Source organism: Cardiocondyla obscurior, linkage group LG12 (genome assembly GCF_019399895.1).
Source record: "Cardiocondyla obscurior isolate alpha-2009 linkage group LG12, Cobs3.1, whole genome shotgun sequence".
Taxonomy (NCBI): domain Eukaryota; kingdom Metazoa; phylum Arthropoda; class Insecta; order Hymenoptera; family Formicidae; genus Cardiocondyla; species Cardiocondyla obscurior.
The window spans coordinates 5,201,691-5,220,044 of NC_091875.1; the positions used below are offsets into that span (position 1 = coordinate 5,201,691).

Sequence of the window (18,354 nt, forward strand, 5' to 3'; positions counted from 1 at the left end):
TATCTTCTCATTGATAATTACGACGAATCATTTTCTTTCGTGCTAGAGAGTCTTGCATCAAACGAGACCTTGGATACGATAGACTGAATAGGACCACTATAAGTAGAGTGTAACTTCCCTCGTATCCTGTACACCCCGTAGTTTTTACTCTTGCGCTGAACAATTACTACGTCATAGCGTACTAATAACTAATTAGCCGTGTATGTGGGCAGGTAATGATGGGACAATAGGAGGCGACAGTCGCGATGGGAAGTGCTTAGTTCGACGATAAATGCTTGCTCCCTCCTCCCTTCTGCCGTCGTCTCGTCTCTTGTCGTCCCGTCTCCCGCCTGGCCTACATTTAATGTTTCCACAATGAACAACTCCCTCGTATGTTCCCTCGTGACGAGGGAGAAGAGATCAATTGCCAATTTGGTTGTTGGTTCCTCTTTTTACTTATGTTTCAACATTATTGCAATAATCACTGTTATCGTATCGATCAAATTTTCTTCGTAGTGATATGTTCAGCGCGTTCTTTTGATACTTGTTAAAAATATTGTAAAAGATGATGTAAAGAAATGTGCAGCTCTCGCGATGATGATATTATACTATATGATGCGACGTATACGTTGTGCGCACGTGTGCGTATCATCTAATATACTTTTTTTCGTGTGTGGCTAGCTAGTCTTAAAAAGATTAGATCGTTGGTCGATTCCCAATCGATCGCGCTTGAATCAATGTCAATGTAGTGGGGTGATCTATTTGGGGATCTTCTATTAAGCGCGTCACGGATACGTAAACGTCGCGCAACAAGAATCAGCTAGCAAGGTGAGTCGCAACGAAAGGTGAAGCATCCCTAGACCGCAACCGAGCATCAAAGTCCGATATCAATCTCTCATTTCCAACTAGATTCTGTACGCAATTCTTTTTGTATATATTTTATTTTCGATTTTGTTTGCGCTGGAAACCGCTTTCTGGGCAAGACAAATATCGAATTCTTTTTTCGTCTTATTTAATCTCAAACAGGATGGCGACGGATGATCCCCTCTGTCATGAACCTTTGGTATCCGTCGAATTCGAAGTTTTTGGAAAAGTACAGGGTGAGTGTGATTAAACATTTCCTACACTTTACATTTTGATAATACGTTACAATACGTTGTGATATCACATAAATCTTTTTTTTTTCTTCATCTGTAAAACGTATAATTTTATATAGTCATTATCATTATTTATTTTAAGCGCACTTTATCTTTAGCGTTTATTATATTCAAATTAATGTTAACAGTCAATAAAATTCCAGGTGTATATTTTCCAAAATACGTGAGGGATATTTGTCAGCAATTGAATATCTGCGGTTGGGTGAAAAACAGTAAATCAGGCACGATCCTCGGGAAGATGCAGGGATCCCAAGCACTCGTCAGCCAAATGTAAGTTTTAAATTGATATCTATACCTGTCCGGAACTATCGAGATTATTTAGTTACAAAAGAGGCCATCGAATTACTTGCATACGTACACCGAATCGTATTTGCGTGCTCGTGCGGTTCCTCAATCGTATGTGGCCTTGATTAACAATTGCCATGTAACAAGCGGTATGTCGAAAACTGACTTTAACAACGACTTAATGAAATAATGACGCAGCGACGTATCGTCTCTTTCCTTCGTCGACGATTGCTATACCTACGTACTAATGCAGCCACCGTTTTAAGAGTGCACGCTACCTTACACAAGAAACAATTTTAAATTTTCTAAAAGATCTCTTAAGAGGCCACAAAAAATCAGTTAATTAAGTTAAATCTTCAAGTTTATTACGAATAACGAATATATGCATATAATAAATGTAAAGAAGTGGAATGCATTTGCCCTTCTTGAAAGAAAACTGGCAGACTCATTGAAAAGAAATATAGAACGAATTTTATAACATATAATTAATTAATTATAGAAAATGTATTTTAATAGCTTTGCGTAAAATAGTTTCAGTTTGATTAATCAGTAATTATAATTTTTGAGCAAGTTAAATATCAGTGGTAAATGCATTCGTATACAGAATGCGCACATTTCGTCAACGTTGTTTGGTAACGACAAATGATGTCGACGACGCAATTGGCAGCACATCAAACATTTGTATGGCCTTCTTAAACTTGGAATCGACCACCACTTGATTTTTCGTCTGTCAATTGCATCTATATAAAAGTATATGTCGACATTGTGGCAAATGATATGTATTTTTGATCATTCAAGGAAAATTCAACAGCATCGCGTATCGATGGCATTTTATATGCAATATTATTAGTAACATTTATATAATAGTTTTAATATATAATAACGCGTAATAAATTCAATTTCCAGGTCACAGTGGTTAACATCTGTGGGCAGTCCAGGTAGTGAGATACATCATTGCGAATTTACAAATTGGGAAACTGTTACAAGGCAGCAATATCAAGGTTTTGCAATTCGTTTCTAAGATAGCACATAATTAAATGTGTATTTAAAGTTGCATTAATATTAATGCAAATTAATTGATTTACACGCGTAGCGTAAAATGCGCTAAAAATTTCTATATACAGAGAGTTGTGCAGGAATTTTATGAAATACGCGTTTGTTAATTTATCTCGATAATTTATATACGATTTGGCTGAGATATAATTTTGGATTTATATTCTTATTAAATTATAAGTCCTTTATACTCAAAAATTTTTAAAAGTTGATTACTTATAAGAATATACAAAGTGAATCATAATGAATGGCAGCAGGTACCGATTGAACTTTAATTAACGCTGTGTAATGCTACATACGGAACGGGTCGGTAACGATTTACTTCCATCCATTATGATTCACCCGTATGTGTATGTGACATTAAGGATTTTTTGATTATAATGATAATATCTGGAATGTTTATAATTTAATAATTAACTCAATGATTTATATATACTTTCTTTTACATACAACCGTAAAGATATCAGATAAATTATATGTGTATTTTGAAACAACATTAATTAATGTCCTGTGATATATGTATACGTAATAACATACTAATATAAAATATTACAGATATTCAAATAGAGTGCAGCTTAAAGATATATCGAACATTATTGAAATCACTTCGAATTTTTTGAAATAATTAAATTATAATAGACCGAGCAATACGTAACAATGGTTTCTTGTTTTATTATATTATATGTATATAAATTGTATAGACAGATAAAAATCTAGTGCTTTCAATTTTACATTTTATAATACATCACAGGACACAGTTTAAAATATTCATAATTAATTAATTATTATCTTCGTCATAAATAAATGTTGCATCTAACATTAACAGTATAATGTGATAATCACAATGAGTTTTAGGTAAATGCACAGATATTCGACGAATTAATTCCACGGTGTCGGGATTCGAACAATTTGTATAGACTACTTCAGGCACGTTCTAAGAAAAGTTTAATAGTTAGCAAAATTAAAATCCAACAAACAGATCTGAACACACTTACCAAGCTTTCCAAGTATCTCGTAAGTGCTGGACTCATTCGTGACATTTCTTTTAGAAGATCAGGTGTTTTTGAAAGGTACGCCATCATTCTTCTTCCGGCTATAGGTAATAAGTTTGCAGCCAAGCATTCAATATCGGTTACCGCTGTAGTTACCTAACAATAAATAAATATATGTAATGAATAGACATAAGTATAACCATAGTATGTAGAATATGATGTAAGTATAAGCATCTGTAATGTATATAGTGTGTGTAAGTATACACCTACGATCACTTATACGTACGTACACACATGTACACACTTACAAGCACATGCAAGTACAAAAATGAAGTGAATAAAGGAATTTGTTATACAGTCACCTCTTCTGCCAAACGATCGAAACCGTTTATGTACAATTGACAGGCTTGATGGATCCTCAACTCGTCATTATTAATTTTCCAGATAGATGCTAACGTTTGACATTTGCTCATCCATGAAACAGCCTGCGTCGAACTAATCGTCACGCCGTCAGAGGTTTCTCGATGAATAAATTCCATTGATGCTGTAATTACTCTACATAAAAATTCTGTACGTATATTATCTCTCTTGTCATCTCGATACCACGAGAGTATCGCTTTGTCTGTTATGTCTTGAAAGAGATAGGGCTGTACCTGCAACGAGCAAAAAATATTTTTTATACACGAATGCGTATGTAGTTAATTAATCATACCACGTTATATTATATGTCACTTACCACGGATTCAAACAAATTGTTCAATGGCTTCAACATTTTCATATTGAGACATGCCATCATATAAAGAACATTAGCCACTTGTACGTGTAACAAAATCAAATCATACCAAGCTGGAGTTTGCGAGACAGCTAGTGCGGCGAACGGTTGTGGCCCACCGAAGTGCCCGTCCCACAATTCTTCCGATTTTATTATCCCACTATTTCCTCGTTCGAGTACTTCGACCTGCATAACGTAAATTAACTCGTATACTAAAATTTGAACAATTTACATAATTTTTTTTTACCTATTTTCTACATACATCGATAAATATATCCAAGAACGTAACGCAATGCTGCAAAAATGTTGTTAATTGAATGTCAGATAAACCGACATCTTGCATACATAATCTTTCTTTTGGTAATTTTCCGAGTTTGTTCATCAACTTTGCTGTCGCTTCCATTCTTTTCTTTATGTGAAGAGTCCATAATAGACAACATACTCCTATTGAATAAACACAAAAAGAATATGCGTTAATAAAAATCCAGACACTCTAGAAAAATTTGCTGAAAGAGCAACTCAACCATGTCTCATATTTTTCATAGGTATTTGTCGTAAAACGGTCAGAGCAGCTGCGAGTGAATCCAGCTGAGTGACATCTCTATCCCAAGACATAGCAAACTCCCAGCATAAATTAGCCAATAAAACGCTGCTCGTTAAACTGTACGGAAAATGACGTTTTAGTATGGTAATTTTGTCTGGAAAAGAAACAAGAAAAAAAAAAGAATTTTAATTTACAACGTAACATTACGTCTAAAGATTCTTTTTCTAAAATATGTCTTGCCTAAAACGCATGCTTCCACAGTTGTGTTTACTTCGTCTCCTATTTCTACTGATAAAGAAAGAAGTTTTAATTGCTCCTGTTCAGAAACATCAACAGCAGTTTCTTCGCTCAGTGTGTCGTCAGCGGACAATTGTACGAAATTCATTGATTGCGGCTGATCGAATTCTACGTCGGTCGTGTCAATTAACCGCGCTGGATCGATACCTGTTGTGCCGAGCCACTTCGCAACCAATTCAGACACCGAGCCTGATTCAAACAAGAGTATGAAACATAGAAAAGCATAGAATATAATGTAAATAGGATATTATAAATTATACATTAATTTTTATTACCTCTTCCTCTAGAGAGAATTGTCGCCAAAGAAATATCATTTCGGGCGAATGGCAGAGTAAAGAATTGCGTCGTCTCGTCTGGTGTAACTCGCTGACTGGAAAGTTAGAATAAGATTTATTACAATGGGAATAAAATCATGTTACTTACATTGAATCTCCTTAATCATTTTGATACTTTACGACACGTACTTAACAACAGCATTTAAAATGGCAATATCCTCAAGATTTCCAATTAACAAAGTAAATTGACAAGTATCGTTACTGACGTTCTCCCATTCGCTAATTGAACTGTACATTTCATCGTCCGGTGTGACATTATTTGGCTTATTATTTTCCAATATATTTATTTCATTTACAACGTTCTCATTTTTTAAATTTTCTTCATTATTTCCATCATCTTTTAACTTTGCTAGTTTCTGATTTTGTAATCTCTCTTTATACTTCTCTAAAATCATAGCGGTTGCCTTACACGCTAACGCGGCAGTAAACGCGTTGAAAGGTTTTATGGATTCTGACAAAATAAGGCGTACGTTCTTCCACCACAAAGAGACCTCATTATATTCAACACATATCTCTTCTACATCTGTCAAATAAGAGTTAATTAAATTCAGTAGCTCACACGTGGACTAATTACAGATGTGTAATATCTTGAAATAAATTTACCTGCTAACAAACAAATAACACGCAGCAGCTGCGTAAAACGTTTTAATTCGATATCTGAAAATGTAGCTCTTTCCTTGTTCATCCAATATATTAGCGCTAATCGTATAAAAATAAACGGTTGAATGTTACTGTTTTTAGCTGCTTCTTGCCATTTTTCTATTATATCGTCGGAATATATCAGTCTTTGAAATATCAATTGTGCTAAAAATTATATTAATCACATTTTATAAAAAAAAATTATTTTTTTAGTGGCATATTTTCAGTTAATATAAAATATACTTACAAATCTCATGTACATTTTCCTCCTTTACATCTTTACGTAAACCAATTAATTTCGATGTTCCCAATTCAAAGCAAGATAAAAAATTAAAGAAAGCATTTTCATCTTTAAATTTGACTTTAGTTTCTACGAAAACGTCACTTTTAAAATTGTTTAACATTTTAGCCAATTTAATAATACGATTTACTTCTCGTTCCGAAGTTAATAGTGCTAAAGATAAATTTGTAACATTAATTTCATTATCGATCGTTGAAATATTGGACTCAGATGGCATATCAAATTGAAACTTGACATATTTATAAAATGTAATTATTCGTTGCAATTGTATCGCTAATTGACGAAGTATCTTAGTAGTAGGTTCAAATTCTTCTTTCCCTTCTTCTTCTATTTCTTCTGTAAGATATTAATTTAAAATATTTGTACTAATTGTGTACTGCGTTATACAACGTAAAACATTTGGTGACATATACAGCTTAATGCGTTTACCTTGTTTTATTGCAAAAGAATCTGTTGCAGCGAGCAAAGCATCTGGTAAGATATGTTTGTTATTCATCAAAACTTCTATCGTTTGTATTCGGACTTCATTCGTTTCCAAACCTAGACAAGTATCAGCAACTTTGGAAATTAATTTTTCCTCATTAAAATCTTCTTCCCTCAGAAATGTTCTTAGTTTCCTGAGTAGATGTATGTCGCGTGCCCGTTTTCCGTTTTTGCTGTTAAGCGCAAAGTGAAATGGCACACAAATTTCTTTTAATCCTCCAAGTGGATCGATAAATACGCAGGAATATTGCGCTTTATTTTTCGATAACGTGGCATTGTCATTTGCGCCCAAAAAGCCATAATTAATGTATAGTAATCTGCAAGACCAGACATTAGATAAGCGTTTTAACAGAAGTAACAGCATAAATAAAAGTTTATAATAATGACTTACCGTCCATTTTTGCTAGCGGTAAATGTAGTAATTTTTGGGCCTTGTTGTACACTCCAAATATCTATTACACCTTTTTTTGGTGCATATATAACTAAAAATAGAGCGGTGCGCAAAGGAACTTTGCGTCCAGATTTATCAACATTTCTGCGTATTCCACGATCTCTCTCTTCACCGACTTCGATCCAACTACATTGAGCGTCGCGATATCCTTTCCACATTCTCACAGCTATACCTTTTTTATTATTCACGAGAATTACTCTTCCCATAGCATCTGATATGACCGAAAACATTTTGTTCGGACTACAAACGATGGAATAACCTTCTCTCATAATATCACTTAAACCAAATCGACATGTCATTGTTTCTACAGATTCGTGGTTTGTACCTTTCGACGTTTCAGCTGTTGCACTTTTAGAATTTCCACGAAACCACCTAAAAAAAAAAAAAATTTATTATAGTAAATTAATTTTTGTAAGTACAATGGAAATTAAATGGTATACAAAAACCACTTACGGCACAGCAGTACCTATAGCATTAGCCAATTTACTTGCCATGGCTATTGCAACATCTGTTAGTACTGGTGCATTACCACCTTCCAATGCGTAATGAAATCCTATAAACGGCCGTTTTCCTGTCGCAAGAACTAAATGATGTTGCGGTGCACTAGATCTGTATGCTGCATTATATCCACCACATATCGAAGCTGTCATTAAATGATCAAAGCTATTTATTGACGTTGTACCCACAACTTCTAAATCGTTTGTAATGTCTTGATTTTTAAACGTCCATTTTTTAAATGACAAATTTGTGACTGGTGGCAAATCGCTGCAATTTGCTTGAACTGTAAATCAAAAATAATTAAATTAATTAAAATTTTAAACATAAGAAATTTTTATCAATTAGTAATGATATACCTTTAGCTAAATGATTTCTACAGGCACGTAAAGTTGAAAACAATGGAAATCCTTGCAATATACAAACGCCACTATTGTACAATATATAAATTTCTTCACTAGAACCTGCATCTCCAGCATGTCTGGGCAAACAAAACGATTGACACTTTATTCCTAAAACTGACTCGTTGTGAATTTGCTCCTCCAACAGCAATGCACCTGTCTGAAAAAAAATTAAAGAATAAATTAATTTAAAAAAAAAAAAAAAGAGAATAAACTGTAGCAAAAAAAAATTGCACATTTTCTTACTTCCGTGTAGAATCTAACAAATCCTGTGCTATATCCAACAGCTATACAGGTCCAATCTGGACCAGCAGCCTTTCCTAAAGATATTAATGGTAAGCAGATCACTGATGTTACCCATTCACTGAAAATAATTTTTATTAAAATTTAAATAATAATACTATTAGACCAATGGACAATTTAACATACCTTGCTTCTTTTGTCACTTCTCCATGCCACACTACATGGAACTTATTTTTTTTTATCTCATTTAATTCTTGTGAATCCCATCTTGCTATTAGAAAATATCAAAGAACATATTTTATATATACATATATAAGCACTTGCACATATGCACACAATAACTACATAAATAATGTCATATAGAATTTGCACTTACACACAAATATAATCATCCTTGTGTTCCAAGCCATTGTAAGTACATCTCCAACTGATGATAATGATATTGCACAGTCTTGAAGAGGAAATTCATCGCTCGATATATAATCAACTAAAAAAATTCTGCTGATAAGCCAAAATACATATATCACATGTAACATGTCAAGTAAAAAAAACTTACATTTACTAACATTATCCTCATAAAGAATTTTTTTAACAGTGTCCACATGTGGTATGTATGCTACTTCTCTAATTTGACAGGACATCTCGTACAGCAGTGTAGCTTACTCTTTGGCGATATTTAATTAAAAAATTAATTTTTTGCCGCAATGTTTTAAGCACATGATAAACATAATTCGTATTACATACTGTACGTTGAACGAAAGTTAAATACTTCGTACTCGTGATCTTCTAATTGACCTGTAACGAATAAGAAAAAATTATAATCAATCATTAAAAAATCGTGACAGATCAATAACATATGTGTTATAATTCTAATGACAAGACGTAGTAAATCTTATTCGCGTAATACTACTATACGATACGCTAATTACAAAACTTGAGAGATTTGGAGAAAATTAAAAACGGCCTAGCTTACACCTGTAATTAAATCGGTTGATACGCGTATCAAATTGATACGAAATATTTAAAACATCTCTATTTACACCGAAGAAGAATCAGGTTAAGTTTTTATTCCGTACATAGGACTTGTTCTTTGTAGCTGAACTAGCTGCACTGATCAGCTGCTGTGCACTCTCACTCACTCTGACTCACTGTTCTTTTTCTTTATTATTAATGTATGATTGAGGTTAATGTTATTAAGAAACGTATGGTGCTAAGCAATTGTTAATTAGTGTTAATGTATATTTCATGTAAAAAGGAAAGATTTTAATGTTATATAATTTACAATGTTATTGTCTATGGATGGTGATGTATATTCTACACCAGAAACTGTCATTAATATCAATATTTTAAGGCAGATAGAAGATGATCTTGATATCGACGAAAAGATATCGATATTATTTTTGATAACAGATAATTATACAAATGGATTTAACGAGATTTTCGGACTACTTCAAACGAGAACAGAAAATCCTTACATAATTGTAGATTATGTAAAGAATCACCCAGACAATTGGAAAGAGAAAGTCTTAGAGGCCTTGTGCATTTTGAACAATCGAGAAGTAATTAAAAAATTACGAATATCATTCAAAAGTCTAGATTTACAGTATGTTCCAAGGTTTCCATCATATTCAAAAAGTATAAATGTAGTTATGAAATGTTTATATAAATTATGCGAACTTTTGGATGAGAATGAACAGAAATTATTATTAAACTGTGTTAAATCTGAAAACTCTAATTATGAACCATTATTGGATAATGTAGAATATCTTGAATTACATTTGCTTTACTGGATGCAAATTGGATATATAACAATTTCAAAAGGTAAATTAATTTTAATTATGTATAAAGTAACAGAGGTAAAAATTTAAACTGGGATATTTCTTTTGGTTCTTGTCTTGAGTAAAAGTAAAATAAAATACAATAAAATATTCTACTTGAACTGATGTTAGAACATAAGACAAACTAATTTTTATATTGTTCTATTTTAGATAAACTACATAATGCTAAAAGATTATTAAAACATTTAAAAGAAATGTTTGAAGATGGTCACTTAAAAATAATTTGTCTTGAATTGGAAGAACTAGAGAATAATCTTTATGTTGATAATCTCAGAACTGTCGAAACAAATGATAAAAATTACTTACAATTGAGTTCACCAGAAAAATTGTCTCTTTCTAAAAAACACATCGATAAAAGGATTATTAATAATGGATTATGCATTATTATAAATCAGAAGTATTTTGGAAAAGAGGTATTTTAATTAATTTTATTCAGAAATAAAAATATATTTTATATTCTATAGTCTTAAACTTTTCAGTATGAAACACGATGTGGCACAGAAGCAGATTGTAGTAATTTACATGAAACATTTAAAACTTTTGGATTCAAAGTTGAAATATTTCACAATCTGAAAAAAGGCGAAATATTAGAAACTATTAAAAATATTTCGAAAAATTATGGTAACAAATATGATTGTTTATTTCTATGTATTTTGAGCCATGGTTATGAAGGTAAGTAATGCTTAATAAAATCAAAATTTTCTCATTTGATTTGAATTCTTTCTGCTTCTAATTATATAAAATATGATATTATATAAAATGTGATAATTAACTTCGTAACTGATATATTGTATTATAGGAGGTATTATATCATCAGATGAAAAAAAAGTTTCTCTTGATATAATTGAAAAAGCTGTTTGTTGCATGGAATTAATAGATGTTATAAAAATTGTTATTATTCAAGCTTGCCAAGGAAAGACACAAGGTAAGGAAAAAAATTCTGTAAAATAGTACTTAATTATATTAATTACAAAATATTTTATTTTTAGGAAGTAATTGCTTGGCAACTGATGGTTTACCTAATCCTACTGCATCTATAGAAGATACACATCGGTTTGAAAACTTTTATATGTTTATGTCAACGATGCAAGGCTTTTTATCAATCCGTGATAAAGAAAAAGGTAAGTAATAAATTATAATTTGTATATTACAATAATTCAAAGTATAGATTAATACTATCTTATATTTTATTATTCATTCAGGCTCGTGGTTCATACAAAAAGTTTGTAAAGTTATCCAAACTTATGGTAATGAGCTTACTTTCAATGACTGTGTTAGAAAAATAATGAAATCAATAAGAGAAATGAAAGGAATAATAGATGGAAGTCAAATCGCACAATTACCAGAGATACGAAAAGATCGCTTGCTTTCAGATTTTCAATTGAAGCAAGTTGCTCCTACAACCTGACTAAAGAACAAATGTAATGTTCCCGCCAACGCTGTGAGCACGCCCTTTTTGTAATGGCCGTAGTTCCCGCCAACGCCAAGGCCATGCCTCTTTTGTAATGGCCGCTACCTTTTTTTTACCGTGGCCACGGCGTTAGCGGGAACGGTGATTAGACAGTCTGACCGTGCCGTCCGTGTCTGCGGCCTTCAAATCCTCCAACTCTTCTTCCCAACCTACAGATACTTCTCGAGCACCTTCGGAAACTGTGCTGTGAAACCTCGGGATTGACGGATTTATTATTTTATTCATTTTAAATTTCTCGACCACCTATATGGGCGTATGACTAAGTTACCGTTTTTGTTTGATTGCAATTTAGGATTAAAAATTATTAGATTGTTAATGTATTTTTTTATAACAAGAAAATAACCATGTTAAACATGTTTCCACAATAAAAATGGAATAATCAAAAGTTATCGGTGTCGAGGAAGATTGTCCCTTTCAATTCAGCTGATCGCACGTTTTCTCGTTTTTTTCCGTAGTTTATTCGATCGAAAAAATATATAATAAATAACGCGGGCAGTTTATAGTATTTAGTAAAATAAAAAATCGTTATGTGTAAGCCCCCATTCATTCTTCATAGATAGTTTGACATTCTTGATTTTTGTCATTCCACAATTGTATACAGGGTTTATATAGAATTAAATATTCCACATTTTTATTCTGTTTATACTTAAAAAAAAAAAAACTTTATTAAATATTAGACACTTCGACCAAAAATTTGTCCGATTGCATTCATCTCGTTTTGAGACATAGGTTCTAACATTAATCCAGGTACCGGTGGAGTCAACTCTAAATCACGTAATTCATTTACTTTAATCTTTAGCTCACTTCTTAACTTATTAATGGCAGTATTACATTCTCTCTGATCTGTAATATAAAAATAATACTCAATGTAGCAATTCAAAAATATAAGTAATATTTTTTGTCCTGTTAATACTACCTTTCTCAAGCAGTTCTTCAGCTGTTTTAGATGGCATCTTTAAAAGCAACGGTCCTACTGTTATCCACGTTTTTGTTTGCCCCTGCTTTTGAAGTGCTCTCATTCCTACACGATCGTCATTTCTCCTCTTATCCAAAGCAACTATTTCCTCGCGATCAGTGAGAATTTCACCAGCTTTATTTTCAACTGTTTCTAAATGTTTCAGTAAAGTTCGGTGGTCATTTGCCATCTGTAACACACAAGTTAAATTAATGTATTTTTTTTATTTATATATGTATATCTGTGAATATCGAAAAGGTTTTAATTTTTGTTTTATTTAAAAATCCGAATATTAACGTGTGATTTATTTTATAATAAAAGCTGAGAATAAACTTACAAGCATAATAAGAAAAAAATTATTTTTATTGCATTTAATTTTGGAACTAATATCACAATTAAATTTTTTATATTTATATTTATTTTAAGACAAAGCTATACGGAGAGCTCTTTCTTTCCTGGCCTCTCTATGAAGTAATCTTTCCCTGTCTCTTTTTTTCAATGATTTTTGCTTAGGTATTTTAGGGTTGTTAACGGCAGCTGCGTCGCCCGATTTGAAATGAGTAATCTTATATTCATTTTCTGCAAGCTGTCCCAATCCTTTTCGATCTACTTTTAAACATGTTTTAATAGGATATTTTATTCCTTTTCCAGAAGGACCAAGACCAGCTTCCTCATCCCATCCTGTATTCAAAAGCATCTTATATCCTTTGTTTTGTCTCGATATTCCATACATTGCATGTTTCAGTTTTGGCTTTGCATTGAAGATGTGTAGAGTAGAACTTTCATGTTTTTGTAGAGTTGTCTCGTGAAAAGTTGTTTTACAAATTTCGCAATAAAATGCTGTATTTTCCTTTAGGCGCGTTTTCTCCTCGGCAACATCTTTATTGCTTTCCATTGAAGATTCTACCGGCATTGACAATGCGTTTATATTATTAATATTTGGAATATTTGCAGACAATTGATTAATACTGCTTATTGAGTCAGATTTCTTTTTCAACAAAGCGACTATGCTCAAATAATTTTTTTTTAAAGCTAATTGAGCTGCAGTAAGACCAGATTTGTCTCTGGTCCTTCTGTTAGCCCCAAGATTTAGCAAGAACTGTACAATCTCCAAATGGCCACAGTAAGCAGCAGACATTAACGGCGTCCAGCCGAAATCGTCGGATACATTTACGTTGTCCGTTGTCATATGTTTTTGCAAGAATTTCAAGTCCTTTTGCTCAACTGCTTTTAACAACGTATTAGTCGTGACTTTTGACACAATATCGTCAGAAAGTACACTTTTCTTTGATTGTGCAACAGGAGTAGGATTCGTACTCGAGTTGCTTTGGCTCTCGATGGCTTTTGATTTTAAATGCTTTAATCTTACTGGCGGTGTATTGCTACTATTAGTTCGGTGAATAATTTCTTCGTAGGCAGCTCTAGCTTCGTTTCCCTGAAAGGCTAGCTGGCGAATGTACCTCTCCGGGGATTTCTCCTGCACGTTAGGTGACTCCCTGACAAAAGTCTTCCTCCATGGTATGTCGATGCTGTGTCGCATATGCAGCCAATGTTGCAAAGACATCGTTCTTCTACTTTCTACGTCGCACCACCGTGCTGTTACGTACCGCACGCCTTTCGCCGCTGTATTCGCTCTCGCGTCAGAAGCTGCGCGATAATCCTCACAATATCCTGCTTTTCCAGTCCATGCTCATTTTCTCAGAAATCACGCGTAACGCCAGCGTCTTGTTCGGAACGACGCGGGTGACGAACACGTCGCGAGGTAGCCCTCGCGATGAAAAATTTTACTACTGACGGAACGCATCAAGTGACATCGCGTCTCGAAACGAAATACAGACGCGACGCGTATTTCTTATGACTGTACGCGCTTGTAATCCTTTCACACGTTCGAAATTTTATCGAGGTAACAAAATTTACCTTTGCTGATCTTCGACGTGCTATCTCACTGCGAGTCTTTGCTTCCGCACCACGTAGTTCACTCTTAGGTTATATGTTAAAGACCCTCTACGGTAAGCTCCGCTCCAATCCGATTTTAAATCGTCGGTGTTACTACGACAAAATTACGAAAAAAATCGACTTTTATCAATGCGTTATTAAAATACATAATTATTCTCCGTATTCGCCAGTGTCCGTAACGATACAAACGACGTGTGCAAATTTTCTCATTTCCCTCAGCACGACGATGGGAGTAGGAAGTTCGTTCAGTCAGCAGTTTTTAAAGCGCGCCTTTTGAAATCGATCCGCACAGCGAAAAAAGGTTGCGATAAGAGCGCGGCGACTTTTTATTAAGATATCCTAAGCTGACGTAACGTTCACGCGAACGTGAAGGCAAGAGCCGGCGCGAACGTGCCTTACGATAATTATCATAGGCAAAATAAAAGTAGCACGACGTAGCGACGTGAGGTTCGTCGAGAGAGGTTAGAAGCCATTGCCGGCGGTCGCATGGTGTTCAGTACACGTTCAGGTACATGAAAAAAATTTTTTTTTTACCTTGTAAATGGTGAAATAACGCTATCGTAACGATTAAATAAAGACATGGCTTTGCCTACTTGGGCGAAGGTAGGAATTGGATGGTAGGTGTGAAAAACATCTTGGGACTAATTCCTCGCAGATTATTTCTCGCGTCTGAGCTTCACACATCACGTTAACCTAAAAGTTAAACTAGTGATTAGATTCAGGTTAATATTTCATACGTTTACAATCTGCACATTCATCTAGTTTAATAATTTTTCATAATCTTTAAGCTCGCTGGTTTAAAGAATGATCGTTTGTACGTATGCCTTATTGTGGAAAATTATATATTTTTTTTTATCTTTTAGGTCCATAGCCACTGTTCTAGGAGTTTACGCATTTGTACTCGCTAAAAGAAGCGTCAACGACAGGAGATATGAAATGATGAAAATTAGACGATTGCGCGAGTCCAAAACTGTAGATTAATATTTTTACGGAAGAATACAAGATTTTTAAGTGAAGAAAGCGTAATTAAAGAGTACAAATAGTTGGAGGGATGGCGGCGTTACCTCAATTGGATCAAGAAAAATTGAAGTTGGTGCAGGATTTAGAAATAGAAATGATGTCGGACATGTATAATCGTATGACATCTGCATGCCACAGAAAATGTATAGCACCAAAATATACCGAGGCAGAATTAGGCAAAGGAGAATCAATATGTCTAGATCGTTGTATCGCTAAATACTTAGACGTTCACGAACGTATCGGCAAGAAACTTACTCAGATTTCAATGCAAGAAGCGAAAAATGCAGAGCAACCAAATACAAATTAAATTTGTTCCCATTAGTTGCATCTTGCATAATTTCGACTGTTAAAATGTTTTCGATCTTTCTTCAGTTATGACATAGTTACAAAGATTTGTAATCTGTATTAAAATGATATAAATTGTAGTATCAATTCTGTATTAAAAATTATAAATAAATTGACGTTATAACATGTTATACATTTTTAATTTGCTAATTTTTTAAATACTTGATGTTAACATTTCTTTTTCTCAATATATATATATATATATATTTTAAAGAAATTTATTAATTAGTTAAATTTATTTTGAAGAAACATATTTATTTGTATTACAAAACATTTGAAAAGATGTTTACATTATAAAGTTTTATATAGGAGTTTTATGTAACATATATAAGTTCTATATAATATAAATATATCGACATATTTAGATCATTAAACTTGCCAGGAATTAATATATTATAATTTTTTCGACAATGATAAATAAAACAGTAATTAACATTAGACTTAAATTGGGTACAAATTTGTAAAATATATTTATTTTGCATTTTATAATTTTCACTGATTATTCAAAATATAATTTTTTATTAATTTAAAGTACTTATTCCGAGTATACTTTCAAACACATTATTTGTAACTAGAAAAATTTACTGACGACATATTTATATATATATATATATATATGTATATGTATATATATATAAATGTAATAATAATTAGTAGTAATGGTAAATATACAACAAGAACACAATATATTAATTATTGTAAGCATAATGAATGAATTTATGACAATACGATAAATAAAATTGAAGACTTGTTGGAAGATTTTTTATAATCCGGTTTAGCAAAGTAACATTGTCAATGTTCGGAAATAAATTTGCTTTTCTTGATTTTTGTCTAAATTCATATCACATATACAATGTCTTGATGTATAATATTTAATATTAACCAGCAGTTTTATCTTTCACTGGACGAATTGTTGCTAAAGCCAAAGTGTGTTGGCCTCCACCACTGACTCGTACTATTGTCTTACCTTCTAATTGCTTTCCCTTAACTAATACTGGTTCCTCAACATCTTTTACGTCTCCTGTTCCGAGATTTCCATTGGTTCCCGCACCCCATGAATATAGTTCACCTATTTTAATAAAAAAATCGGATCTCATAAATAATCAGCTATTTTTTTTTAATAAATGTTATACTTTTTTGTACTTTTCATTACCAGATTCTGCGACTGCAAATGATTCTCTGCTACCCGCGCTTATATCAATGCATTTAATAGAACTTAAAGTAGGAACTACTGTAAGTTCTTCTGCATCTGAGCAATTAGGTCCGAGTCCAAGACGACCGTATTCCTTGCGACCCATTACAAAGACTTGTCCTGCATCATCTAAGGCTATGGTATGATGTTCTCCACTGCTGATATGTCTCCATATTTTGCCACTAAAGGTTTTCGATATTTGTGGATGAAAATGCGTATCGTTGTTTTTTAAACCTAAAATATTTTCAGTAAATATGTAGACATAAAATTAGAAAGTATGTAATGCCTTTGTAAATAACTGTCTTACCGATTTGATAAAAATTATTTAAACCAAATACATATATGTCTCCTTTTTCGTGTTCCTTAGCAAAAGTGCAGAAATTTCCTGCCCATATATCGTCAAAATATAACTTTTTTCTGATTTTAAATTCAACTGCAGCAGGAGTCAGTAGCAGACCAATTCCTTGTCGTGTATTTCTGCTGGCTGTACGCGCAGCTACTCGTCCTAGTTGTCCTTGTTCACCTCGTCCACAAGTATATACACGTCCATTTTCACTAAGTAACACTAAATGATCATTACCCGATGCTATTTTGACAACTTTTATAGCATGTAAGATTTCTACAGGAAATCGCTCATTTCCTTTCAACGTTAGTCCCATAGATCCATGTATATCCTATTGACAAATTAATTTATTACATAAATAACATTAATTTAAGTAGACTAGAGTGGTAATTATGAAGATCAATAGGAGAAATGTACCCTAAATGTGCCCCAAGCAAATACTCGACCGTCATCTAACAAGGCAGCGGAATGTGAATCTCCTGCAGTCACCTGAATGGCTTTACCAGGTAATTCAACCGCGCCTGGTATTGTCTCAGAACCTTCCTTGGTGGTGTCTCTTCCAAGTGCTCCTTCATCATTACATCCAAAAGTCAATACTTCTCCTGTCTGTCTCAAGCATACATTATGCATAGCACCAGCTGCTACAGCTACAACATCTTGGTAATCAGATATAGCTGCTGGACGCGTTTTCTCTACAATTTCTTCTCCTAAGCCAAGCTGTCCAAAATCACCTTGTCCGAAAACGAGCATAACACCACCAAGCGAAAGTGATCGCAAATCAGGTTTCACACTAAATTCTGTCAAATA

At 33.2% G+C, this 18,354-nt stretch overlaps 6 protein-coding genes across 10 annotated transcripts in view; 3 read left to right on the top strand and 3 right to left on the bottom strand.

Annotated features, from left to right (window-relative positions):
* Window positions 1-403: 403 nt before the first annotated feature.
* LOC139107102 (acylphosphatase-2) lies at window positions 404-3,827 on the top strand. The gene is made up of 3 exons (XM_070664393.1): window positions 404-1,079; window positions 1,280-1,406; window positions 2,328-3,827. The coding sequence occupies exons 1-3, from the start codon at window positions 1,007-1,009 to the stop codon at window positions 2,440-2,442; spliced, it is 315 nt and encodes a 104-aa protein (XP_070520494.1). The 5' UTR covers window positions 404-1,006; the 3' UTR covers window positions 2,443-3,827.
* Window positions 2,577-9,578, bottom strand: Rab3-gap (Rab3 GTPase activating protein). Of its 2 annotated transcripts, none has more exons than XM_070664348.1 (20): window positions 9,504-9,578; window positions 8,984-9,222; window positions 8,804-8,914; window positions 8,614-8,698; window positions 8,431-8,548; window positions 8,143-8,344; window positions 7,742-8,069; window positions 7,229-7,660; window positions 6,784-7,154; window positions 6,301-6,690; window positions 6,018-6,218; window positions 5,544-5,937; window positions 5,355-5,449; window positions 5,023-5,268; window positions 4,763-4,936; window positions 4,501-4,682; window positions 4,203-4,424; window positions 3,829-4,119; window positions 3,470-3,622; window positions 2,577-3,408 (listed from the first exon to the last, which is right to left on the bottom strand). In XM_070664348.1, the coding sequence occupies exons 2-20, from the start codon at window positions 9,066-9,068 to the stop codon at window positions 3,253-3,255; spliced, it is 4,236 nt and encodes a 1,411-aa protein (XP_070520449.1). In that variant the 5' UTR covers window positions 9,069-9,222; window positions 9,504-9,578; the 3' UTR covers window positions 2,577-3,252. The 2 variants fall into 2 exon arrangements, with proteins under 2 accessions (XP_070520449.1, XP_070520448.1); XM_070664347.1 differs by having other exon boundaries at window positions 9,403-9,517.
* A 120-nt stretch (window positions 9,579-9,698) lies between these two features.
* On the top strand, window positions 9,699-12,125 carry Dredd (Caspase-8 Dredd). The gene is made up of 6 exons (XM_070664370.1): window positions 9,699-10,248; window positions 10,416-10,678; window positions 10,745-10,937; window positions 11,065-11,190; window positions 11,255-11,386; window positions 11,468-12,125. The coding sequence occupies exons 1-6, from the start codon at window positions 9,711-9,713 to the stop codon at window positions 11,671-11,673; spliced, it is 1,458 nt and encodes a 485-aa protein (XP_070520471.1). The 5' UTR covers window positions 9,699-9,710; the 3' UTR covers window positions 11,674-12,125.
* A 14-nt stretch (window positions 12,126-12,139) lies between these two features.
* On the bottom strand, window positions 12,140-14,602 carry LOC139107096 (p53 and DNA damage-regulated protein 1). 2 transcript variants are annotated; one of them, XM_070664381.1, is made up of 3 exons: window positions 13,029-13,167; window positions 12,653-12,881; window positions 12,140-12,579 (listed from the first exon to the last, which is right to left on the bottom strand). In XM_070664381.1, the coding sequence occupies exons 1-3, from the start codon at window positions 13,032-13,034 to the stop codon at window positions 12,410-12,412; spliced, it is 405 nt and encodes a 134-aa protein (XP_070520482.1). In that variant the 5' UTR covers window positions 13,035-13,167; the 3' UTR covers window positions 12,140-12,409. The 2 variants fall into 2 exon arrangements, with proteins under 2 accessions (XP_070520482.1, XP_070520481.1); XM_070664380.1 differs by lacking the exon at window positions 12,140-12,579 and having other exon boundaries at window positions 12,746-12,881; window positions 13,029-14,602.
* Window positions 14,603-14,910: 308 nt separating this feature from the next.
* Window positions 14,911-16,143, top strand: Tim10 (translocase of inner membrane 10). 3 transcript variants are annotated; one of them, XM_070664395.1, is made up of 2 exons: window positions 14,911-15,264; window positions 15,511-16,143. In XM_070664395.1, the coding sequence occupies exon 2, from the start codon at window positions 15,699-15,701 to the stop codon at window positions 15,972-15,974; it is 276 nt and encodes a 91-aa protein (XP_070520496.1). In that variant the 5' UTR covers window positions 14,911-15,264; window positions 15,511-15,698; the 3' UTR covers window positions 15,975-16,143. The 3 variants fall into 3 exon arrangements, with proteins under 3 accessions (XP_070520496.1, XP_070520495.1, XP_070520497.1); XM_070664394.1 differs by having other exon boundaries at window positions 14,911-15,155; XM_070664396.1 differs by having other exon boundaries at window positions 15,178-15,369.
* Window positions 16,144-16,246: 103 nt separating this feature from the next.
* The window catches only part of Rcc1 (Regulator of chromosome condensation 1), a 50,420-nt gene continuing 48,312 nt past the window's right edge, over window positions 16,247-18,354 (bottom strand). The window contains exons 8-11 of the mRNA XM_070664372.1: window positions 17,965-18,344; window positions 17,512-17,878; window positions 17,166-17,438; window positions 16,247-17,081 (exon numbers count right to left, since the gene is read on the bottom strand). Coding sequence (XP_070520473.1) covers window positions 16,891-17,081; window positions 17,166-17,438; window positions 17,512-17,878; window positions 17,965-18,344 — 1,211 coding nt within the window. The 3' untranslated portion in view covers window positions 16,247-16,890. The remainder of the gene's footprint in view (window positions 17,082-17,165; window positions 17,439-17,511; window positions 17,879-17,964; window positions 18,345-18,354) is intronic.